General features: G+C 41.5%; 1 protein-coding gene across 1 annotated transcript; it reads right to left on the bottom strand.

The window, feature by feature from the left end:
• Positions 1–12,917: 12,917 nt before the first annotated feature.
• LOC308632835 (glucoside xylosyltransferase 1-like) lies at positions 12,918–17,634 on the bottom strand (the record flags this gene model as incomplete). The annotated part of the gene is made up of 2 exons (XM_081265185.1): positions 12,918–13,117; positions 16,409–17,634. The coding sequence occupies 2 exons, from the start codon at positions 17,632–17,634 to the stop codon at positions 13,003–13,005; spliced, it is 1,341 nt and encodes a 446-aa protein (XP_081121311.1). The 3' UTR covers positions 12,918–13,002.
• Between the last annotated feature and the right edge of the window lie 4,492 nt (positions 17,635–22,126).

Genomic DNA, 22,126 nt, shown 5'->3' with positions numbered 1-22,126 from the left:
GCAAGGACACCTTGTCCTCCCTTGAAGGTGTGAGCAAGGGTTTGTATCCAGCCTTGCTCTGGTGAGGGTGGGCGCGGCTTAGTTTGACAGCCAGGAGCTGTTGCAATGGCAGGAATCCCTCAGCCCATGCCCCGCCCCTGACCTGTCAGACTGTTGAAAGGGCGTAGCTGAGGAAGGAATGAGTGGAGAACAGGCGAGCGCCTGAGGAAAACCCTCAATACTGGAAAAAAGGCAGGCTTGTGCCAGGAACGGACACGCGCGTGCAAATTCCGCGTGCCTGTGCCAAGTCTGCATGCACGTGCAAAGTCCAGGTGCGTGCACCAGATGCGGAAGAAATAGGCAAGGGAACTGCGTGCCTGGTGGGTGCGTGGGTCCTGGGGGGACTGTTGAGTGCTGACACTGGGAGGTGATTCAGATCCCGCTGGTCCACCTCCTGACCCAGTGAGGTTTCCGGGTCATCTCCGAAGGGATGAAAGCAATGTCATTAGATAGGCGGTGCACCAGCAGGGGAGCAAGTGGTGGTGGCATCTCCAGGATCTCGCTTGCTGGGGCTGGGCAAGGACACCTTGTCCTCCCTTGAAGGTGTGAGCAAGGGTTTGTATCTAGCCTTGCTCTGGTGAGGGTGTGCGGGGCTTAGTTTGACAGCCAGGAGCTCTTGCAATGGCAGGAATCCCTCAGCCCATGCCCCGCCCCTGAGCTGTCAGACTGTTGAAAGGGCGCAGCTGAGGATGGAATGTGTGGAGAACACATGCGCGCCTGAGGAAAACCCTCAATACTGGAAAAGAGGCAGGCTTGGGCCAGGAATGGACGCGCGCGTGAAAATTCCGCGTGCCTATGCAAAGTCTGCATGCAAGTGCAAAGTCCAGGTGCGTGCACCAGTTGCGGAAGAAATAGGCAAGGGAACTGCGTGCCTGGTGGGTGCGTGGGTCCTGGGGGGACTGTTGAGTGCTGACACTGGGAGGTGATTCAGATCCCGCTGGTCCACCTCCTGACCCAGTGAGGTTTCCGGGTCATCTCCGAAGGGATGAAAGCAATGTCATTCTATAGGCGGTGCACCAGCAGGGGAGCAAGTGGTGGTGGCATCTCCAGGATCTCGCTTGCTGGGGCTGGGCAAGGACACCTTGTCCTCCCTTGAAGGTGTGAGCAAGGGTTTGTATCCAGCCTTGCTCTGGTGAGGGTGGGCGGGGCTTAGTTTGACAGCCAGGAGCTGTTGCAATGGCAGGAATCCCTCAGCCCATGCCCCGCCCCTGAGCTGTCAGACTGTTGAAAGGGCGCACCTGAGGAAGGAATGAGTGGAGAACAGGCGAGCACCTGAGGAAAACCCTCAATACTGGAAAAGAGGCAGGCTTGCGCCATTAACGGACACGCGCGTGCAAATTCCGCGTGCCTGTGCCAAGTCTGCATGCACGTGCAAAGTCCAGGTGCGTGCACCAGATGCGGAAGAAATAGGCAAGGGAACTGCGTGCCTGGTGGGTGCGTGGGTCCTGGGGGGACTGTTGAGTGCTGACACTGGGAGGTGATTCAGATCCCGCTGGTCCACCTCCTGACCCAGTGAGGTTTCCGGGTCATCTCGGAAGGGATGAAAGCAATGTCATTAGATAGGCGGTGCACCAGCAGGGGAGCAAGTGGTGGTGGCATCTCCAGGATCTGGCTTGCTGGGGCTGGGCAAGGACACCTTGTCCTCCCTTGAAGGTGTGAGCTAGGGTTTGTATCTCGCCTTGCTCTGGTGAGGGTGGGCGGGGCTTAGTTTGACAGCCAGAAGCTCTTGCAATGGCAGGAATCCCTCAGCCCATGCCCCGCCCCTGAGCTGTCAGACTGTTGAAAGGGCGCAGCTGAGGAAGGAATGAGTGGAGAACACGCGAGCATGTGAGGAAAACCGTCAATACTGGAAAAGAGGCAGGCTTGCGCCAGGAAGGGACGCGCGCAGGCAAATTCCGCTTGCCTGTGCAAAGTCTGCATGCACGTGCAAAGTCCAGGTGCGTGCATCAGATGCGGAAGAAATAGGCAAGGGAACTGCGTGCCTGGTGGGTACGTGGGTCCTGGGGGGACTGTTGAGTGCTGACACTGGGAGGTGATTCAGATCCCGCTGGTCCACCTCCTGACCCAGTGAGGTTTCCGGGTCATCTCGGAAGGGATGAAAGCAATGTCATTAGATAGGCAGTGCACCAGCAGGGGAGCAAGTGGTGGTGGCATCTCCAGGATCTCGCTTGCTGGGGCTGGGCAAGGACACCTTGTCCTCCCTTGAAGATGTGAGCTAGGGTTTCTATCTAGCCTTGCTCTGGTGAGGGTGGGCGGGGCTTAGTTTGACAGCCAGGAGCTCTTGCAATGGCAGGAATCCCTCAGCCCATGCCCCGCCCCTGAGCTGTCAGACTGTTGAAAGGGCACAGCTGAGGAAGGAATGAGTGGAGAACACGCCAGCGTGTGAGGAAAACCCTCAATACTGGAAAAGAGGCAGGCTTGCGCCAGGAACGGACGCGCGCGTGCAAATTCCGCGTACCTGTGCAAAGTCTGCATGCACCTGCAAAGTCCAGGTGCATGCATCAGATGCGAAAGAAATAGGCAAGGAAACTGCGTGCCTGGTGGGTGCGTGGGTCCTGGGGGGACTGTTGAGTGCTGACACTGGGAGGTGATTCAGATCCCGCTGGTCCACCTCCTGACCCAGTGAGGTTTCCGGTTCATCTCAGAAGGGATGAAAGCAATGTCATTAGATAGGCGGTGCACCAGCAGGGGAGCAAGTGGTGGTGGCATCTCCAGGATCTCGCTTGTTGGGGCTGGGCAAGGACACCTTGTCCTCCCTTGAAGATGTGAGCTAGGGTTTGTATCTAGCCTTGCTCTGGTGAGGGTGGGCGGGGCTTAGTTTGACAGCCAGGAGCTCTTGCAATGGCAGGAATCCCTCAGCCCATGCCCCGCCCCTGAGCTGTCAGACTGTTGAAGGGGCGCAGCTGAGGAAGGAATGAGTGGAGAACACGCGAGCGTGTGAGGAAAACCGTCAATACTGGAAAAGAGGCAGGCTTGGGCCAGGAAGGGACGCGCGCATGCAAATTCCGCGTGCCTGTGCAAAGTCTGCATGCACGTGCAAAGTCCAGGTGCGTGCATCAGATGCGGAAGAAATAGAAAAGGGAACTGCGTGCCTGGTGGGTGCGTGGGTCCTGGGGGGACTGTTGAGTGCTGACACTGGGAGGTGATTCAGATCCCGCTGGTCCACCTCCTAACCCAGTGAGGTTTCCGGGTCATCTCGGAAGTGATGAAAGCAATGTCATTAGATAGGCGGTGCACCAGCAGGGGAGCAAGTGGTGGTGGCATCTCCAGGATCTGGCTTGCTGGGGCTGGGCAAGGACACCTTGTCCTCCCTTGAAGGTGTGAGCTAGGGTTTGTATCTAGCCTTGTTCTGGTGAGGGTGGGCGGGGCTTAGTTTGACAGCCAGGAGCTCTTGCAATGGCAGGAATCCCTCAGCCCATGCCCCGCCCCTGAGCTGTCAGACTGTTGAAGGGGCGCAGCTGAGGAAGGAATGAGTGGAGAACACGCGAGCGTGTGAGGAAAACCGTCAATACTGGAAAAGAGGCAGGCTTGCGCCAGGAAGGGACGCGCGCAGGCAAATTCCGCGTGCCTGTGCAAAGTCTGCATGCACGTGCAAAGTCCAGGTGCGTGCACCAGATGCGGAAGAATAGGCAAGGGAACTGCGTGCCTGGTGGGTGCGTGGGTCCTGGAGGGACTGTTGAGTGCTGACACTGGGAGGTGATTCAGATCCCGCTGGTCCACCTCCTGACCCAGTGAGGTTTCCGGGTCATCTCGGAAGGGATGAAAGCAATGTCATTAGATAGGCGGTGCACCAGCAGGGGAGCAAGTGGTGGTGGCATCTCCAGGATCTCGCTTGCTGGGGCTGGGCAAGGACACCTTGTCCTCCCTTGAAGGTGTGAGCTAGGGTTTATATCTAGCCTTGCTCTGGTGAGGGTGGGCGGGGCTTAGTTTGACAGCCAGGAGCTCTTGCAATGGCAGGAATCCCTCAGCCCATACCCCGCCCCTGAGCTGTCAGACTGTTGAAAGGGCGCAGCTGAGGAAGGAATGAGTGGAGAACACGCGAGCGTGTGAGGAAAACCGTCAATACTGGAAAAGAGGCAGGCTTGCGCCAGGAAGGGACGCGCGCGTGCAAATTCCGCGTGCCTGTGCAAAGTCTGCATGCACTTGCAAAGTCCAGGTGCGTGCACCAGATGCGGAAGAAATAGGCAAGGGAACTGCGTGCCTGGTGGGTGCGTGGGTCCTGGAGGGACTGTTGAGTGCTGACACTGGGAGGTGATTCAGATCCCGCTGGTCCACCTCCTGACCCAGTGAGGTTTCCGGGTCATCTCGGAAGGGATGAAAGCAATGTCATTAGATAGGCGGTGCACCAGCAGGGGAGCAAGTGGTGGTGGCATCTCCAGGATCTGGCTTGCTGGGGCTGGGCAAGGACACCTTGTCCTCCCTTGAAGGTGTGAGCTAGGGTTTATATCTAGCCTTGCTCTGGTGAGGGTGGGCGGGGCTTAGTTTGACAGCCAGGAGCTCTTGCAATGGCAGGAATCCCTCAGCCCATGCCCCGCCCCTGAGCTGTCAGACTGTTGAATGGGCGCAGCTGAGGAAGGAATGAGTGGAGAACACGCGAGCCTGTGAGGAAAACCCTCAATACTGGAAAAGAGGCAGGCTTGCGCCAGGAAGGGATGCGCGCGTGCAAATTCCGCGTGCCTGTGCAAAGTCTGCATGCACGTGCAAAGTCCAGGTGCGTGCATCAGATGCGGAAGAAATAGGCAAGGGAACTGCGTGCCTGGTGGGTGCGTGGGTCCTGGGGGGACTGTTGAGTGCTGACACTGGGAGGTGATTCAGATCCCGCTGGTTCACCTCCTGACCCAGTGAGGTTTCCGGGTCATCTCGGAAGGGATGAAAGCAATGTCATTAGATAGGCGGTGCACCAGCAGGGGAGCAAGTGGTGGTGGCATCTCCAGGATCTCGCTTGCTGGGGCTGGGCAAGGACACCTTGTCCTCCCTTGAAGGTGTGAGCTAGGGTTTGTATTTAGCCTTGCTGTGGTGAGGGTGGGCGGGGCTTAGTTTGACAGCCAGGAGCTCTTGCAATGGCAGGAATCCCTCAGCCCATGCCCCGCCCCTGAGCTGTCAGACTGTTGAAAGGGTGCAGCTGAGGAAGGAATGAGTGGAGAAAATGCGAGCTTGTGAGGAAAACCATCAATACTGGAAAAGAGGCAGGCTTGCGCCAGGAAGGGATGCGCGCGTGCAAATTCCGCGTGCCTGTGCAAAGTCTGCATGCACGTGCAAAGTCCAGGTGCATGCACCAAATGTGGAAGAAATAGGCAAGGGAACTGCGTGCCTGGTGGGTGTGTGGGTCCTGGGGGGACTGTGGAGTGCTGACACTGGGAGGTGATTCAGATCCCGCTGGTCCACCTCCTGACCCAGTGAGGTTTCTGGGTCATCTCGGAAGGGATGAAAGCAATGTCATTAGATAGGCGGTGCACCAGCAGGGGAGCAAGTGGTGGTGGCATCTCCAGGATCTTGCTTGCTGGGGCTGGGCAAGGACACCTTGTCCTCCCTGAAGGTGTGAGCTAGGGTTTGTATCTAGCCTTGCTCTGCTGAGGGTGGGCGGGGCTTAGTTTGACAGCCAGGAGCTCTTGCAATGGTAGGAATCCCTCTGCCCATGCCCCGCCTCTGAGCTGTCAGACTTCTGTCTGCTGTCCTCCTGGACATACAGAATGGGAAAATTTCTTTTAATTTATATTAGATTTACTGGATACTAGTAATATAAAAGAAAAGGTAGTAGTCATTATAAATAAAAATATCTTCAAATTTAGTGAGCGAAAAACAAATAGCCCAATTAGAAAACAGCTAGAGGACCTCAATAAATAGTTTTCTATGTTGCATGAAGCCATCCGTGAAACATGTGAGGATGTTTTTTTTCAGCATTGTACCCAGTGAGGGGGTATATTGCGTACTGGGAACTTCCCACGGCAGTCCCACAGGGTAAGATCACCCAGATGCAAGTGAACTTCCCCTCAGCTGTGCCAAGACGTCTTCTGCAGCACTGGAGATGGGTGTGAGCCCTAGCAACTGAGCAGCCTACCTGTCCCCACCCCCTCTCTATTCTGTTTTGGTGAAGAACTTTATATAAAAAGCCTTTGATGTATTCCCATGTAAATAAAGCAAACCCAGGCTCCTTTCTTTCTTAGAAGGTGGACCCATCTTGTCAGCTTTGCCCATCTCTGCCCCTGCTTTGAAACAACTTTTCTGTGTTCTGTTACTTTTCTCATTTCTCAGCCAGCCCATCCCTCCAGAGGGAAACCCATTCCCTTTCCCACAAGGGACGTGGGCCTGACTATGTAATACATACAAATGATCACTAAGGCCCTGAAAATAGGTTTCTCATGATTAATTATTAAGGAAATTTCATTCAAAAACAAAGTGAGAAAATATTTCACATTTATCAGGATTGTTATGATCATAAGTTGAGAAGAAAACAAGTATTGGGAAGAGTGGGAAGGAATGTGAACCCTCATCCATTGCAGGTGAGACTGAAAAATGGTACAAACTGTTAGAAAAACAGTTCATTACTTCATCTTATGAAACATAAAGTTACTACGTCACCCAGCAATTTTACTGCTGGATACATACCCACAAGAAATGAAAACATGCACATTGATTTTGTGTGCAAATGTTCAATGCAGCTTTGCTCATAAGACCAGAGAGTGAAATCCACACAAATGACCACTCAGTGATGAATTGACAAGCAAAATGCAACATTTCAAAATAGCACTGAGATATAGCACATCACGGATGGGCCTGAAACACTCTAAATGAAAGAAAGTAGACAGAAAAGATCATCCATGGTGTGACACCATTTATAAAAAGCATCTAAAACAGGCAGATTTATTGTGACAGAAAGTAGCTTAGTGTCTGCCAGGGAACGTGGGCAGGAGGTGCTGGATGGGACTGCTAATGGGTATAAGCTATTTTTGTGGTGGTGGTGAACATAGTCTCCAATTAAATCATAGACATGGGCATAAAATTTCTTGGATACACTAAAAACTATTGAATTCTATACACGAGAAAGGTTAATATTGTAATATATGATTTACATTTCAATAAATTGTTATAAAAATTAAAATGACTACAAAAGAGTGATGACACCATACTTACCCTACAAAACATACCATCAACCAACTACTAGATTTTTCACTTTCCTGTAAGCCTTATTCATCTAGGTTGGGCTTGATGTTATCAGAGAAAAATATAAATCAGTAAAAAAATATTCTTAAGGAGGACTGTATTACAAATGAGTTTAAAAATTATAAGAAAATCCCCAGCAGATTGAAGTCGAGTACCAGGAATTTGCTTCCTGATGTTCACTCTCTTCTGACTCATCAGTGGCCTTGTGCTGGATTCTGTACTTAACAGAAAAGCTGAAGTATGTCCACAGTAGGAAATTGTTAATTCATTATGCAGCCAAAATTTGGCTTTGTAAACCCCTTATTATAACAGTTCACTTAAGTGAACTGTTGTAAATACCTAATATGAGTAGAATTATTCAACATTTGTCCTTTTCTGATGCTTATCACAGCTTCCTCCAGCTTCATTCATTTTGTGTAAAATGCCAAAATTTTTTTCAGGGAAGAAAATATTTTTGAGTTCTTATAAAAGAAAACAATGATGACTAAATTATCAAAAGACTGACAAACTATTCTCAGATTTTGTGTTTCATTAAATTTTTACTCCTTGATAAAGTGAAAAAAATGAATACTCCCAGGTTATCCTGATTTTAATAAACTATTTGTGTAATCTCTTCTATGGACATGACACAGTTACATGGTGTAAGTGAAATGGAGAACAATGTAGTTAGGTGGACAGAACTACAGATCACTCCTAAAGTAAGATATATTGAGCTATCTTTCCAAAGAATATCTTTTTTAGACTTGGCTTGAAAAAAGCAATAAAAAACTAAACTATACATATACACAGATGCATATGTATATGCAGTATATATAAAGTAATAGTGAAGAAGCACATGGTATTCATGAGTCAAGAATATACACTTAGGCTATGCATGGAGACTAATATTAGCAAACTAATAAAAAAAAGTTTGCTCTGGGTTTTCAGTATGTTGATATGAATAATACACATAATCTTTTCTCTTCAGAATTTTAGGAACCTAGAAGACAGGAATGCCAACTAGACCCTGTGGTAAATACTTTGATTAGACCGGGGCTACAGGACACAGTTATTGTGGTTCAAGACCAGAATGGGGTCAGTGAAGACTTCTATAGACAAATAAAACAATAGGTTTCCTTCTTTTGTGTCTAAACAAGTATCACATGGCCTGAACATGATCTGAAAGGACACTTGGAAGGCCCTCAATTTTAACTCATAATTCTTTTTTTCCTCTTTTCTTCTATCACCTTATTTGATAATTAAAGCACCATAGTTAAGATCGTTGGAATAGTGACATACCAATTAACAAGACCAAATTCTGTGTGTCCATGAGCATGTTACTTTTGCCTCCATGTAGCTTGTACCAGTAATGATTAACTATGGCTTATTTATCAGCTTTTCTTCTACACTTAATTGCAAATTCATTATACCATTGGCACAGTGCCTTGCATATAACAAGTCTCAATAATATATAATCAATAAAATTGTAGCAAGAACTGGAGAGACAAGTAAATAGTAGATTAAAATGAAAGAACAAAAAAACCCTCACACTGCCAGTTGATATTAATAAATAAAGAAGTATTTGCCATGATTTCATAGTTCAGGGAACAGGGAAATAAGGGAACATGAGCTCAGGGGTTGTGTGGTTTTACAATGAAGACAGGGAGAGGCAAATAAATAGCCATGTGCATCTCCTAAAAGAAAGACTGCAGCAGAAGATTCAAAGATTTTAGAAGTCAAAGTCTGAGATTCAGACAACCCCCTCCTTCTTCCCGAAGAGGTCAGTGTTCCCTACTTTTTTCTTATCGGCTTTTCTGGAGTGAAAATGACTTTGTTGGTAGGAGGAGGTAACAGATCAAAGGTATTTTTTGAGTCACTGATCCTGATCTTTGATGAAACTGATTCCCAAAGCCATTTGACTCTCTGCGAAGGTTGACCAATGTGATGATTTTATATGCTGTGTATAGATTTTTACCAAACATACGTAGGGGAGGCTTATCTTCCAGGTAGTGTTATTCAAGTCAGGGGACATTTTCTCCCCCTTCCATATTATTTCTGTCTGATGGCCAGGTAGTGGAGATAAAGGAAGGATCTGGAGACATATCTGAGACAAAGATAGTGGTTACATGTTGCATAGTATAACAACAACATTAAAATAAATTACATCTGTGAAAAACCTTAAAAGCATCTGGAATCATCTGGTTTAAGACAGCATTATGTGTGTGTGTGTGTGTGTGTGTGTGTGTGTGTGTGCATGCATGCTTACAGCCATGGGCATGTGTGATGCACATCCAAACCTAATCGTAATTAATTTAGAAGGTAAAAAATGATTCTGTCTAAAATCCAGTGATATCTTGAAGATAGCTGAAAATGCTAATTGAAAGTCAGTAACTCTTTTTTTTTGAAATCCATACATTTTTGTAGCAGAGAAATCAAAGCCAAACTGTGTTTGAAAACATTATCCATGTTTATCACTGTATCTTGTTCAAGAATACTCTATTGTCTCTTTTTAATTTTTAAAACTTGTGGTTACATGTGCTCTTTTATAATTGTATTTACTAATTTTACAAATTTATGTGTTTTTATCTTTTGTACAAGCTCTCCTTCAATATCCTTTGTCACTTTCTTTTATTTTTTGTGGTAGCACTTCTTCCCCCATTTTGGAATCTGATAACTTTGTTAATATTTTTTTCTATATTTTTAATTGGTGCATTAAAATTATAAATATTGGTGAGAATCATTATTACATATTCCTACATACACAAAATATAACAATATGATTTGTCCATCTTTCATTCCCCTAATGCTAATATTTTAATATCATGTTCTCTACCAGTTCTCAGAATTACTATAGTCAGTTTAGACACTTTTGCTCTTCTAAACATTTGTTAATAGTTTGAAAGCATACACAAAAGGTTGGAAAAGTAAAAATTTTATATTTTTTTTTGTGTGTGTGTCTGTAGTGATATTTCCTTTTATAGCTCTAATTTTGTTGATTTGAGTCTTTTCTCTCTTTTATTTAGTTTGGCTAGCAATTTATCAACTATGTTTACCTTTTCACAAACAACTATTTTTTGCTTTATTACTTTGTATTATTTTTATTCTCAGATACATTAATTTGGTCCTAGATCTCAACTATTGTCTGTATTCTAATAATTTTTGAGTTACTTTGTTCTTCCTTTTCTAGGACCTTCAGACATAATGTTAGATTATTTATTTTTTTTTCAAAAAAATTAAACATTTTATTGAGTACATGTTTATTTAGTAACAGCAACACAGCCGAATTCCTTCAAAACTGAATAAAACAACTTTGGATTATTCTCAAGTTAGAACCAAATTATAATTCTATACTCTCCTTTAATAACTCCCAAAATACACAAAATACTTGGAGGAAGATATTCACATTTCTCTCAAAACAAAGTAGGTTAAGGTAAAAAGCAGTTACAGGGCAATAATCTCTACATACTGCAGTATACCATGATGCCTTCCTGCCGCTTTAGAACTGTTACTCAAAATATTAAGATATCTTCAACCTTTTTCAGTTTTTTATTTCAGGAACTGGTGCAGTTTCTGACTGTCTCCTTCTCAAATCTGTTACAGCACCCTCAAAAACCACTGGTCCAACTCTCAAATACTGGTGACAATGCATGTGGACACATGTCAGTTCTGATAAATTTTGAGTGGATGGCATATTCTTCAAAAATACTACAAGCCCTGGATTATTTTTGCACAATAAAAATAACATTCCAATATTCCCTGAAGAGATTTTATATGACTCTGAAAACAGCTACGGTCCATCATAGTCAAAATCAATTTACTTTTTAACAGAATATTCACTGTTGCATTCTTTTCACCAGTTTTTAAAAGGGGTTGCTATGATGTATTATATGGGTGTATATGCTCACATATTCTAATTGTACATAAAACTAAACCTAATCAAAGGTTGCACATCAGTTCTTAAGTTTGATATTAAGATGTCTGAGCACAGACCTTCCAACTAGTGTTCACAGTATTAGAGAGATAAGAGAAAATCTTTGCAAAAGCTCTCTTTTGTTTGAAAACTAAGTTTATAGAAAATTCTAAAGGAATGTTTCCCTAGACATTTGGAATTATTAGAAATGAGGTGATAAAACAAATTTTTCAAAGTCAGACACTGATTTGCAGATCAAATTGATTACAGATTTTAAACTGCCCAGGCTAATATGCTATTCTTTATGCTATCCTATTATTTTTCATAATCCTGTAATTGCTAGATTTTGAATAACATCCTATTCACTCATAGCTTTTTCTTTTAGATTTGTATGCCACCTTTTAGACTTGTCTTAAGTTTATATAACTTAGTTTTAAAAAATCTAGCTTTATGTTCAATGAATTCAGAAACAACAAACATCAGAATAGTTTAGCCATACTTTAATAAGCAAAAAAGGGTTGCTTTGGCAATGTATAAAAGGATAACTATTATAGTTCAAATCATTAATCTACTTTTATTAAATATCAAAATGCAATAAGGCGATGATTACATCAAGATACTTGAAATTGCATTTCATAAATGGATAACTGGCCCCATACCTGACATATTGCACCCCTACTTTTATTTCCTATTTACTCTAAGGAATCAAAAATGTTACTTTATAAAAACAGATCAGTGGTCTTTCTAGAAACATTATAACTATGGTATTTATTACTTAAATTATAAGTGTCTAAAAAAGAAGACAGCAAAGACTAGGGATGCAGCTCAGTGTTACAGTGCTTGCCTAGCAGGCATAAGGACCTAGGTTCAATCCCCGGTACCAACAACAACAAAAAAAATCCTCTTAAGGTTTTCCTCTTTAATTAGTGTTTCTACCATCTCCTGTTCTCTTGAATGCAGCCATAATAGTTCAATTGAAAACCTCTCTACTGAGGAATAAAACAATGTGATCTACTGTTGAAGCTACCATTCAAGATGAGGCAATGATTCCCAAACTCAGCTCCTATCAGTATCATTTGGGAAAACTACTATGGTAGATTCCTGCCCTCCAGACCTGATAAAGCAGTCCCTCCACCCCAGCCTCCCCTGGTGAATGTAGTTAGTCTTACATAATCCAAATTTAGTATTACAAAATCCAAAGGGAAAAGTTAAAATGGAAGATATTGTTTCCATAGGTCCCAGATCATACACTGGGATCCAGTAAAAAAAGATAAAATGTTGAATCATTAGTACTGAAAAATCAGTGAGCATCTATCTGCAGGGTCAACAAACCGAGGCCCTGAGCCTCCTGCCAGGTAACCAGCATCTTTCCTGACCTGCAGGACTAAGGCAGACAGTGACCTGGGGTTGGGGTGGGGGCACAACTCCAAAAGAAAAGGCTTCCACACCATTCCTCTCCATCTCTACTTCTCAATTTTCCCATTTCATTCCATCCTTTCTTTACTCTGCCTTTTGTCATTCTCTTATTCCCTTCTCTTTCCTCTCCCTTTCTCACTTCCTCTCTTTTCCTTCTTTTCTGATTACTCATCATCTTTCTTCTCTACTTTCTCTTCCTGAAAAACTCTTCCTTACATAATTCTTATTGGAGATATATGCCAGAAAACATTCAGCCTGAGGATAGGACCACCAGGGCCAAACAGAACCTAGAGCTAACACTGGTGTGGTGTAACAGACCAGGCAGGATGTGTTCAAATCCATTCTTTCTTCGAAGTCTCACCTTCTCTTGTGAGGTTCGAAGGGCACACTATACTGGCTCCTCCTAAAAACCTAAGGCATAGTGAAGTCTAAACAGCATACCTGAGGCCTCTGACCATGAAGAGAATCCAGATCTTGTTCTCAGCCTGGTCTTCCTGTCACTCTACCACTGCCATCTGATTGAAAGCAATGCAGCAATGCGTAGGCAGTAATATCATTGCAGGCTCAAAATGTCCCCAAATCACTTGGTTACCGTATGCATGATGAACTCTTCTTCATAAGGAAAAAATAATTTTCTTAAAATATAAATCACAAAATATATTTCTAAAGGTTTCCCAAGTTCATTTAAGATGACTATTTTATACAAATGAAGTTAGACTACATTTTAATCTTTCCACTTTGGTGATACTGTAGCCCAGAGATAAATCTGAGGTCAAAACTGTGTGTTTTTTAACACACAGCCTCAAAGAATATATAGTATAATTTATATCAACTGCATAGATATACTATGTTTTCTGAAAGACTTCTTATACTGAAAAAATATTATGTTCTCCAAGTTATCCATCTGTAATTTAACCTTATTAGATCTGAGCACTTCATTTCTTAAGAATTCTCAAGGAAAAAATTACCTTAAAGATACAATTCAGAAAATTCACTTTAAAACTGTTATAGATGTTCTGTGATACCATTGACTTTAGGTTTAAAAAAAAAGACAGTTTTCACCATAACCCAATTTACGGTAAAATCCTCAATTAGGTCAGGTCTGAATAGACCAGAGGAAGAACCTTACAGCTGGTCCACAATGTAGGCCACAGGACAGTATAAATAAGCCACAATACAAAGGAGACCACAGCACACAATCCAGTTGGATTAAACCATGACCACACTCTACACAGAACCATCCTCACACTGGAGCCCATAGGGCTGAGAGAATCCATTCAATGAGAAAAATCAAATCTTAATAGACTCATATCTTGTCAATAACCCAATAGTTTTTTCTTATTTCAAAATCACAATTATAATTGACCTACTAGGCCAGGAATTGTGGCACTCTAACTTCAACCTTAAGGCTGGCAAATAATTTCTAGTGGTTCCCAGACTAGTCAACATCAAAATCACATGAGGTGCCTGTTAAAAACAGAATAATCATGTTACTTGTCTTTGTACCCTGATCCTAACAAACTAACTAAACAATGCCATACTGGATACATCAGAGAAATCTGCTTAAGGACTGGATATCAGATGAGGCCAGAGGACTGCTGCTACTTTTATTAGGTACAAGACTCTGGAGTTGCCAAAGCATTTACAGTGATGTCTGGGATTTTAAGATACTTCAGCAGAGTGAGGGAAAAAATAAATAAATTAAACAATTCAAATATTGCCCAGTATTAGATTGGAATGGTGAGTACCATTGAACTATGTGCTCCCTACTTTTTTGTAATTTTTAAATCTCTTCTATAATATTTTTTTTTAACAGACATCATCCTAGAGAGTATATCAGTCTCTAAAGGGTGAAGCTCAGGATATCTAGTTTTAACAAGCTGCCCACAGAGTCTTATATAGCTAAGCAATGGTCTCATTTGTAGACACTTAGAAAGGGTCTTATATACATCAGCCAAAATTTGCAATTTTAGGATTCTCATTTTCTCAGAGAGCTCAATTTCAACACAGTTCAGGTATTGCACCAAGGCATTCTGCCAAGGAAGTGGGCTCCTGCTCTCTCAACCCATCTGTTCTAAGAGTACTGGGCTGCTTATCCAGTTCTATTTATTTATTTATTTATTTATTTATTTATTTATTTATATTTTTATTTATTTATTTGGGGGGGTGAGAATCAATTAATAATCTGCCTTTTTAAACCTTCCTCTCTCAATCTGTATCTGACTGAACTACAAAGATAGCAGACAACAAAGTACTGACTACTTCTTTCTACAAAGTCCTGATCTACATAAAGGACACTGTGTAAGCCAAACAGCATGATTTTTCCTTCATGAGTTCCCTTCTCTATTTAAGCATTAAAATATAAAGAGAGAAAAAGAAGATAGCACATAGTGCTTGGTAAAATGAGATATGTGCCCAAGCATGGTATGTACTAACATTCAGAATCTACAATTAACTACATAGCAGTCAAGAACACCAAGAGTAATATTTTTCTCAACTTCAAGGCTTGCTTTGAAAAATTAACTGTCCTGGCCAGGTGTGATGGTGCAAACCTATAATCCAAGCAACTTGGGAGGCTGAGGCAGGAGGATCACAAAGTCAAAGCCAGCCTCAGCAATTTAGCAAGCCCCTGAGCAATTCAGCAAGATACTATCTCAAAATAAACTAAAAAGGGCTGGGGTTGTAGCTCAATGATGAAGTGCCTGTGGGTTCAATCCCTGATATAAAAAAAAAAAAAAGTGTGTGATGTTCAAAAAGGCAAGATTAACCCAATAAAAATTATTTTTTCTGTAGTTAGATGTAACATTATTCTAATCCAAATCATCCACCAAGTTGTCTAATTTACTTAAGTAAGGCTCTATACATTTGCTTTTCAAAAATACCTTGCAAAGCCATTTTGAGGTAGAAGAAGTTTAAATGAACCACTTTTTCTACTCCATTGTAACTAAATTTACTGATCCAGGAAGTATATAGCTTACATATTTTGGCCCATTGCAGTTTCCACCATCAGATTAGCATTACTATTAAGGTTATCACTTTATTATCAGCATAATATTTTTTGCTTCCAGAATGCCCAGTAAAGCTGAAAATTTTCACTTAAAGTGATTTAAAAAACAAAACAAAACAAAAAACTTGCCCAAATACCTTAGAACCCAGTTTTGGCAAGACAGTTTAATAATACATACAAAACAAAAACACTTTATTTCCCCCTTTCAGGCACACACACCACACACACATGCACACACACACACACACACACAGAATAATGCCTCAGAGTTTTCACTATTTTTCTTCTTTCTTATACAGCTCAATTTTTCGTGCAGCTTAGTTATAGTCTAAAAATAATTTTCAACATGATTGTCACAAAAATATTGTAGATCGGAGATGAAATGTATAAAGGTACATAGATTGTCAATGGTTACAATGGTTACATCACATTTCTTGAGAAACAGAACCTTTTCTGTCCCTGTAAACAATTTTTTTTCTCACATGTTTAAAGTGAGGTTAGTGCTGACATAAAATTATTGCTATACTCACAGCTTGAGTGTCCACCCTGTGTATGAGGTACGTTTTCCATCCATACACCCCTACCATTCTTACTCACTTGAGAGTAGGAGCCAGCAGAACTGTGCAGGCTACACTATAATATTTTCACCAACACTGGAATGACAGCAAGTAATGTTATGAAACATCAGAGATCAAAAAAGTCTATCATTGGAGCCCAAAATTTTAACTTCTTCTTCATTACATGAGTACACTGCTCATTTACCTTCTTCAGGAAAAACATTACTCTGGAAATGAGTAATTCCTTCCTAAACACTTCATTCAAGACTATTCCTTCACACTTATCTTCTGCCACTTTGTTGTTTGCATCCATTTAACTTAGCAGTCACCAAGAATTACCTTTCCTTTGGTGGTCTGTCATAACGATCTCGTATGCTTTTCATTAGTTGCTTGATGAATATTTTGTAAATTTTTCCACAGTATGTATGCACTGTCTTTTGTAGTTCCAGTTCTAAAGGTTTTAATAAGGAACGAATGTTGTTATCTTCAAAAGAACAATTTCTCAGTGCTTCATAAACAGCTCTAAATGCCGGCTGCTTATCATCATGGTAAACACCTCTGTTCCCGTGAAGAATAAAGATTCCTTCATCTTCTGCTTCTTGGCAATTGCTTCCATATATACAATGATCTGGTCGATAATTCCATTGACACGGAAAAACAAAAAGGCTTTCTGGATTATGAAAAAACATAATATTCAGTAGATCTTGATCACCCCACGTGATGTTTAATTTGTATTTTTTAAGCAATGGCATAAGTATATCTCCCCATTTTAGGTGTACAGTTGTCATATCATTCTTGAAGTACTTCCTTCTCATCCGCGTCATGTTCATCAGCATTACTCCAGAGTTCACTCCGGTCTTCCCATAGTATGGATGCCTGGCAAAGCGATTGTACCATCCAATTCGAGGCTCCTCATGTTCTGGGGCCATTGCAGCAATTTGTGTGGAATTGAATTTCTTTAGTAAAGACCAAATATCATCAACTGGTCGTAAAAAAAGGATATCAGTGTCGACATACAGTAGCGAATCAACTTCTTTCAGGATTAATGGCAAGAATAACCTCTGGGAAGCACATGGTTTAAAGAGTTTTTTCCACTCCGCTGCATTCTGACTTGGAAAGGTAATGGGGTATAAAGTGTAATTAAATGTTTGTAGAAATGACCAACTGTCAAGTCTGTCTTTAAAGCTATCATGTAGTTGGTCCTCAGCAAAAATATGGAACTGAAGAGGTTTGATGCTGAAAATGATAGCTGACTTCAGCATGGTTAGAGTTTCTTCCAGTCTTTCACCACAGGCCACTACAGCAAGATGCATTTTCTCAGGAGGCTCTATTTTCAGACTGTACCTGTCCGACCGGCCGGGACGCGCCGCGGGGCCCGCGCTGCCCGCCCCTCTCCCGACACCCCGTCCGCAGTCCGCGAGCCAGGAAGCCGCTGCGGCCTGCGGCTTCCAGCCACCGCCGCCCGCTCCTTCCTCCAGGGACACTGCGAGCTGGCTGAAGGCGCAGAGCAGCGAGCAGAGGCCGCAGGCCAAACACAGCACCACGACGCGCAGGTAGCGCCGCATCGCCCCGGTCCCAGTCCCGCGCCGTGGCCGCCTCCGTCGTCGCCGCCACCGCCGCCGCGCCCGCCCGGGCGAACTTAGATTATTTATTTAGGATCTTCCTATTTTGTTTTTTAATGCAGGAACTCGGTGTTATAAACTTTTCTCTTAAAACTGCCTTCATATTGTTCCAGAGAATTGAATATGTTGTATCTCTGTTCCTGTTTGCTTGTAAGAATTTCTTGATGTCTTCTCTCATTTTTTCTATAATCCATTCCTCACTTAAATAGTATTGGTCCATCTATATGTGTTTATGTAGTTTCTATAATTTTTCTTTCTTCTGATTTATAATTTAATTACATTATGATCTGATAGATACACATGATTACTTGATTTTTTAAAAATTTAGTAAGACTTACACTGTGGCCTAGAATATGGTTTATTTTGCAAAAGGTTACATGAGCTGCTAAGAAGAAAGTTAAAATTCAAATATGTTTTGGTGAAGTATTCTGTAGATGTTTGATAGGTCCAATTGATTTATATCATTATTTAGGCTAGAAATATCTCTATTGATTTCATGTTTGGGTGATCTGTCCATTGCTAAAAGAGATGTATTGAAATCACTCAGTATTATTGTATTGGATTAAATTTGGGATTAATGTCAAGAAATGTATTTGTTGTTGTTTTATGTGATGAGATACACTGACATTTTGGGCATACATATTACTATTGCAATATCCTCTTGCTAGATTTTCCTTTTATCACTGTATAGTGATATTCTTATTCTCTTCTGATTAAATTTTTCTTGAAATCTGTTTCAGGTATAAGAACAGCTACTCATGCTTGATTTCAGACTCCATTGATATGAAATATCCTTTTCCATAATTTTATTTTAAAACTGTGGATGTCTTTGCCTAAAAGATGAATTATTTGCAAATAGCATATAACTGGATCTTGATTTTAATCAATATTGCCAACCTCTGTCTTTTAACTGGGAAATTGAGACCATTTACATTTAGTGTTATTAGGAAAGGTTGTTATTTCCTAATTTTCATTTCTTACTTTTTATTTGCTTAGTTACTCTTCTAGAGAGCCTCATCCATTTGGGTACTTTGGGTTTATTTTGTGTGGTGCTGGCTTAGTGCAGTAAGTCTCCCTTTCCCCCACATACACATATACACAAACACAGAATGGAACACATAAAAGAAAATAGTTTAAATTTTAAAAATTGAAAAAAATTGCTGAGGTGGTCATAGATGAGGTTGATGTACTCCCAAAACAGGACTGATGCAAAGTTCTATATGGGAAGCTTCAGTTGTCTGGGTTTAGCCTTACTTTATTTTGGAAATTTGTTAGAAGGTATTTGATATTGTATCCATTCTTCCTGTTGATAGTCAGATGCCAATCTTTGCTTAACATCTGGGTCTCAGGGACCTCCTGAAAATTTCACTCTTAGAGTAAGGGATCTAATCTTCCACAAGTCTCACATAGTCCACATCCATCGATGTGAATTTCCAAATATCAAATCTGAAGTGCAGACATGAGTGACTGACCAATTTCTGGCCTCTTCTCAGCTGCTTGTTGGGCCAGCAGCAACAAAGAAAACTCCATTCTGTCTCCCCTCGGTATTTCCAGCCCGGATCTCCCTGGGCATAATTCTTTCTACACTAGTTTCAGTCACATTGGCCCAAGCACACTCTGAACCCCACAACAGGTGACTTCTGGGTCAGGTTGGCAATGACTTTTATGAGCTTGTAATCTCTGGCCTCTGAAAGCTGTGACATGGCCACTTGAAAACAGATGGATTATGTAACAATTTTTGTTTTGACAGCTGAGAGATTATAATCACTTTTCAATCATCAACTTGTGCCACATTCTCTGGATCAGGTAAGATAAGCCTCTTATTCCACAAGTTCTCCTAAATCAGGTCACCATGATTTTTCCTTTATGCTTGTGTTATCCTTACCCTCAGCAGTGGGCTGGGATAACATATTATTTATTGTTTTATAATGAGAGTTTCTGAATTTCTGTGTTTCCATGATTCTTTTACTATTCAATATTGAATTTCAGTGAATTTCTTCAGTCATCTACTGGCTGAGAAACAATACTCTAGTTGCTTGAATCTTCAGCTGAAGAGCAATTGGACAGTATACCCTTCCTCTAATCTGCCATCGTTCATCTCCCCTTACTAGTTATTATTTTAAATATTATTATTTTTTTCTTTTTCCTTCTAGAATTTCCATAATGTATACATTACACCTTTTGTTCTTAGACGTTCTTTTCTATTATTTTAATATTTTTTCTCTTTGCTTATTATTTTTTTTTTAAAGAGAGAGTGAGAGAGGGGAGAGAGAGAGAGAGAATTTTTTTTTTAATATTTATTTTTTAGTTCTTGGCGGACACAACATCTTTGTTGGTATGTGGTGCTGAGGATCGAACCCGGGCCGCACGCATGCCAGGCGAGCGCGCTACCGCTTGAGCCACATCCCCAGCCCTTTGCTTATTATTTTGGGAGGTTTCTATTGAGAGATCCTCAAGCACAGATTCTTTCCTTAGCAGTGTACAATCTACTAATTAGCCCATCAAATTTATTGTCATTTCTGTTACAGTATCTTTGATTTCTAGCATTTCATTTTGGTACTGTCTTGGAATTCTCTACTCTAATAACCTTGCTCATTTATTCTTGTATAGTCTACTTCATCCGCCATAACCTTTAGTATATTAATAATAATTGCTTTAAATTCCAAGTCTGATTCCAACATATCTACCATGTCTGAGTGTGGTATGATGCTTGCTCTTTCTCTTCAAAATGTGCTTTTTGTCCTTTGTCTTTTAATTTTTTATTGGTAGGTAGACATGATATACTACATAAAAGGAAGAGTTATAAAGAGTCCTTTAGTAATGTGGTGGTGAGGTGCAGCGAGAGAGAACTATTCTATACTTTTATGTTTAGGTCTCAGTATGTTAGTGAGATTCTGCCTCTGTATTGTGAACTTCATAGTGCTCCTCATTTGCCCCTTTGACCCATGTGGGACAGAATAGTTAGTATGGGTTAGGGTAGACATTTCTTTTCTACATGGATGTTTAGAGCCAGCTGGGGTTGGGTGTTCCCTTTTCCTAAGGTCAGTTAGGCTATGATCAAACCCTGGCAGGTTGAGATCTTTTCAAATAGATTCTCCTGAGGTCAGACTCTGCCAAGAAGTGAGAACTCTAATATATTTTAACATGGTTTCTTCCTTCCCCCCGCCAACCCTCCCAGTGGAAGCCGTGGGATTTAGCTCTATTATTCACTTGGTGTAATTCCAGGAAGCAAAACTTACCAAAGTGTGGAGATCCTCTATCACAGGTCCCCTTGAGTCTTTCATTCATAGACACGTCAGACTGAGCCCCCAGCAATTCATCAATTACAGTTTGCCACAACAACACTGGTTCCTGGGGAGGCTTTGGTTCAGGAAGTTGTAAATCTCTGTACTTTTCTATTCCTCCAATCTTGGGGAAGAAGTTTACTCCATGGGTCAAGTTAGAGTTGTACATTTTGAAATTCACTCAGCTTTTTATATTCTGTTATAATGGAATGGTGACCTGAAGCTCCTATATTCTGCATCAGAAACCAAGTGTTTTCAATAGCTCTTTTAGGATCAATCATTTGTCTTTATGAGAAAGAACCAAACCACAAGAGAATTTTGGAAGTTGTTTTTATATATTAAGGAGATAAAAGAACCTGAGTTATTTTTAAAAATATATTTTGTGATATAGAGCTTGAGATGTTTTATTTCCTGTTTCTGTAATGGAGAAATCATGAGTTCAATGTAGTCCATTAAGAATCTGAAATTTGACAAATATATCTGTCATTTTGTTGTTACCTGATAACTAAAAAGTACCCAAAACCATTTAAGAAGGCTCAGAGACTGAATATCAATCAGATGGAAACAATATTCTGATAAAATTGAACTGAAATCATTGGTGGACAAAGAGCCTTGAACATTGTTTTCTGCTTTCTCACATTGTGAAAAAGGGTTTGTGTGTTTTAGATCAAACATATGCATCCTCAAACTTTTATTACATAATCTATCTCTGTAATCTTTTAAAAATTCTTGGGAATACATATTAATTTATGTAGCCTCTCAAAAATTAACTAATTGTTTCCTAATTTGTACATGGAAACAATATAGTTTACAGTATTTTCTCTATCGGGTATGTACTGTTAGAACAGCCCACAAAGACTTACATTCTTATGGAGAATTGGTGTGCTGTAATTGTTGGGAATGTTAATGAAATTGAATTATTATAGATCATGAAATGTGAAAAGAAGATAGTTTTGAAAAATTACCAGAACTTATTTTTGAACTCTTTTGTCAACGTTTCTAGCTATTTATTATTAGTTATTATTTTATAGAATAAAAATGAAAGGCATTTAGGGTAGATAGATATTGTAATAATTAATAGAATTGTCTATGAAAATTTCTGTGAAATTTTCTGCTTTGCAAATTGTGCAAGAGATACTTCACTTAACTGC

The sequence above is a fragment of the Spermophilus citellus genome (assembly GCF_964194105.1).
Source record: "Spermophilus citellus genome assembly, chromosome: 2".
Lineage (NCBI taxonomy): Eukaryota > Metazoa > Chordata > Mammalia > Rodentia > Sciuridae > Spermophilus > Spermophilus citellus.
Note: the sequence above shows the minus strand (reverse complement) of the source record. Positions and strands in the feature narration are given on the sequence as shown.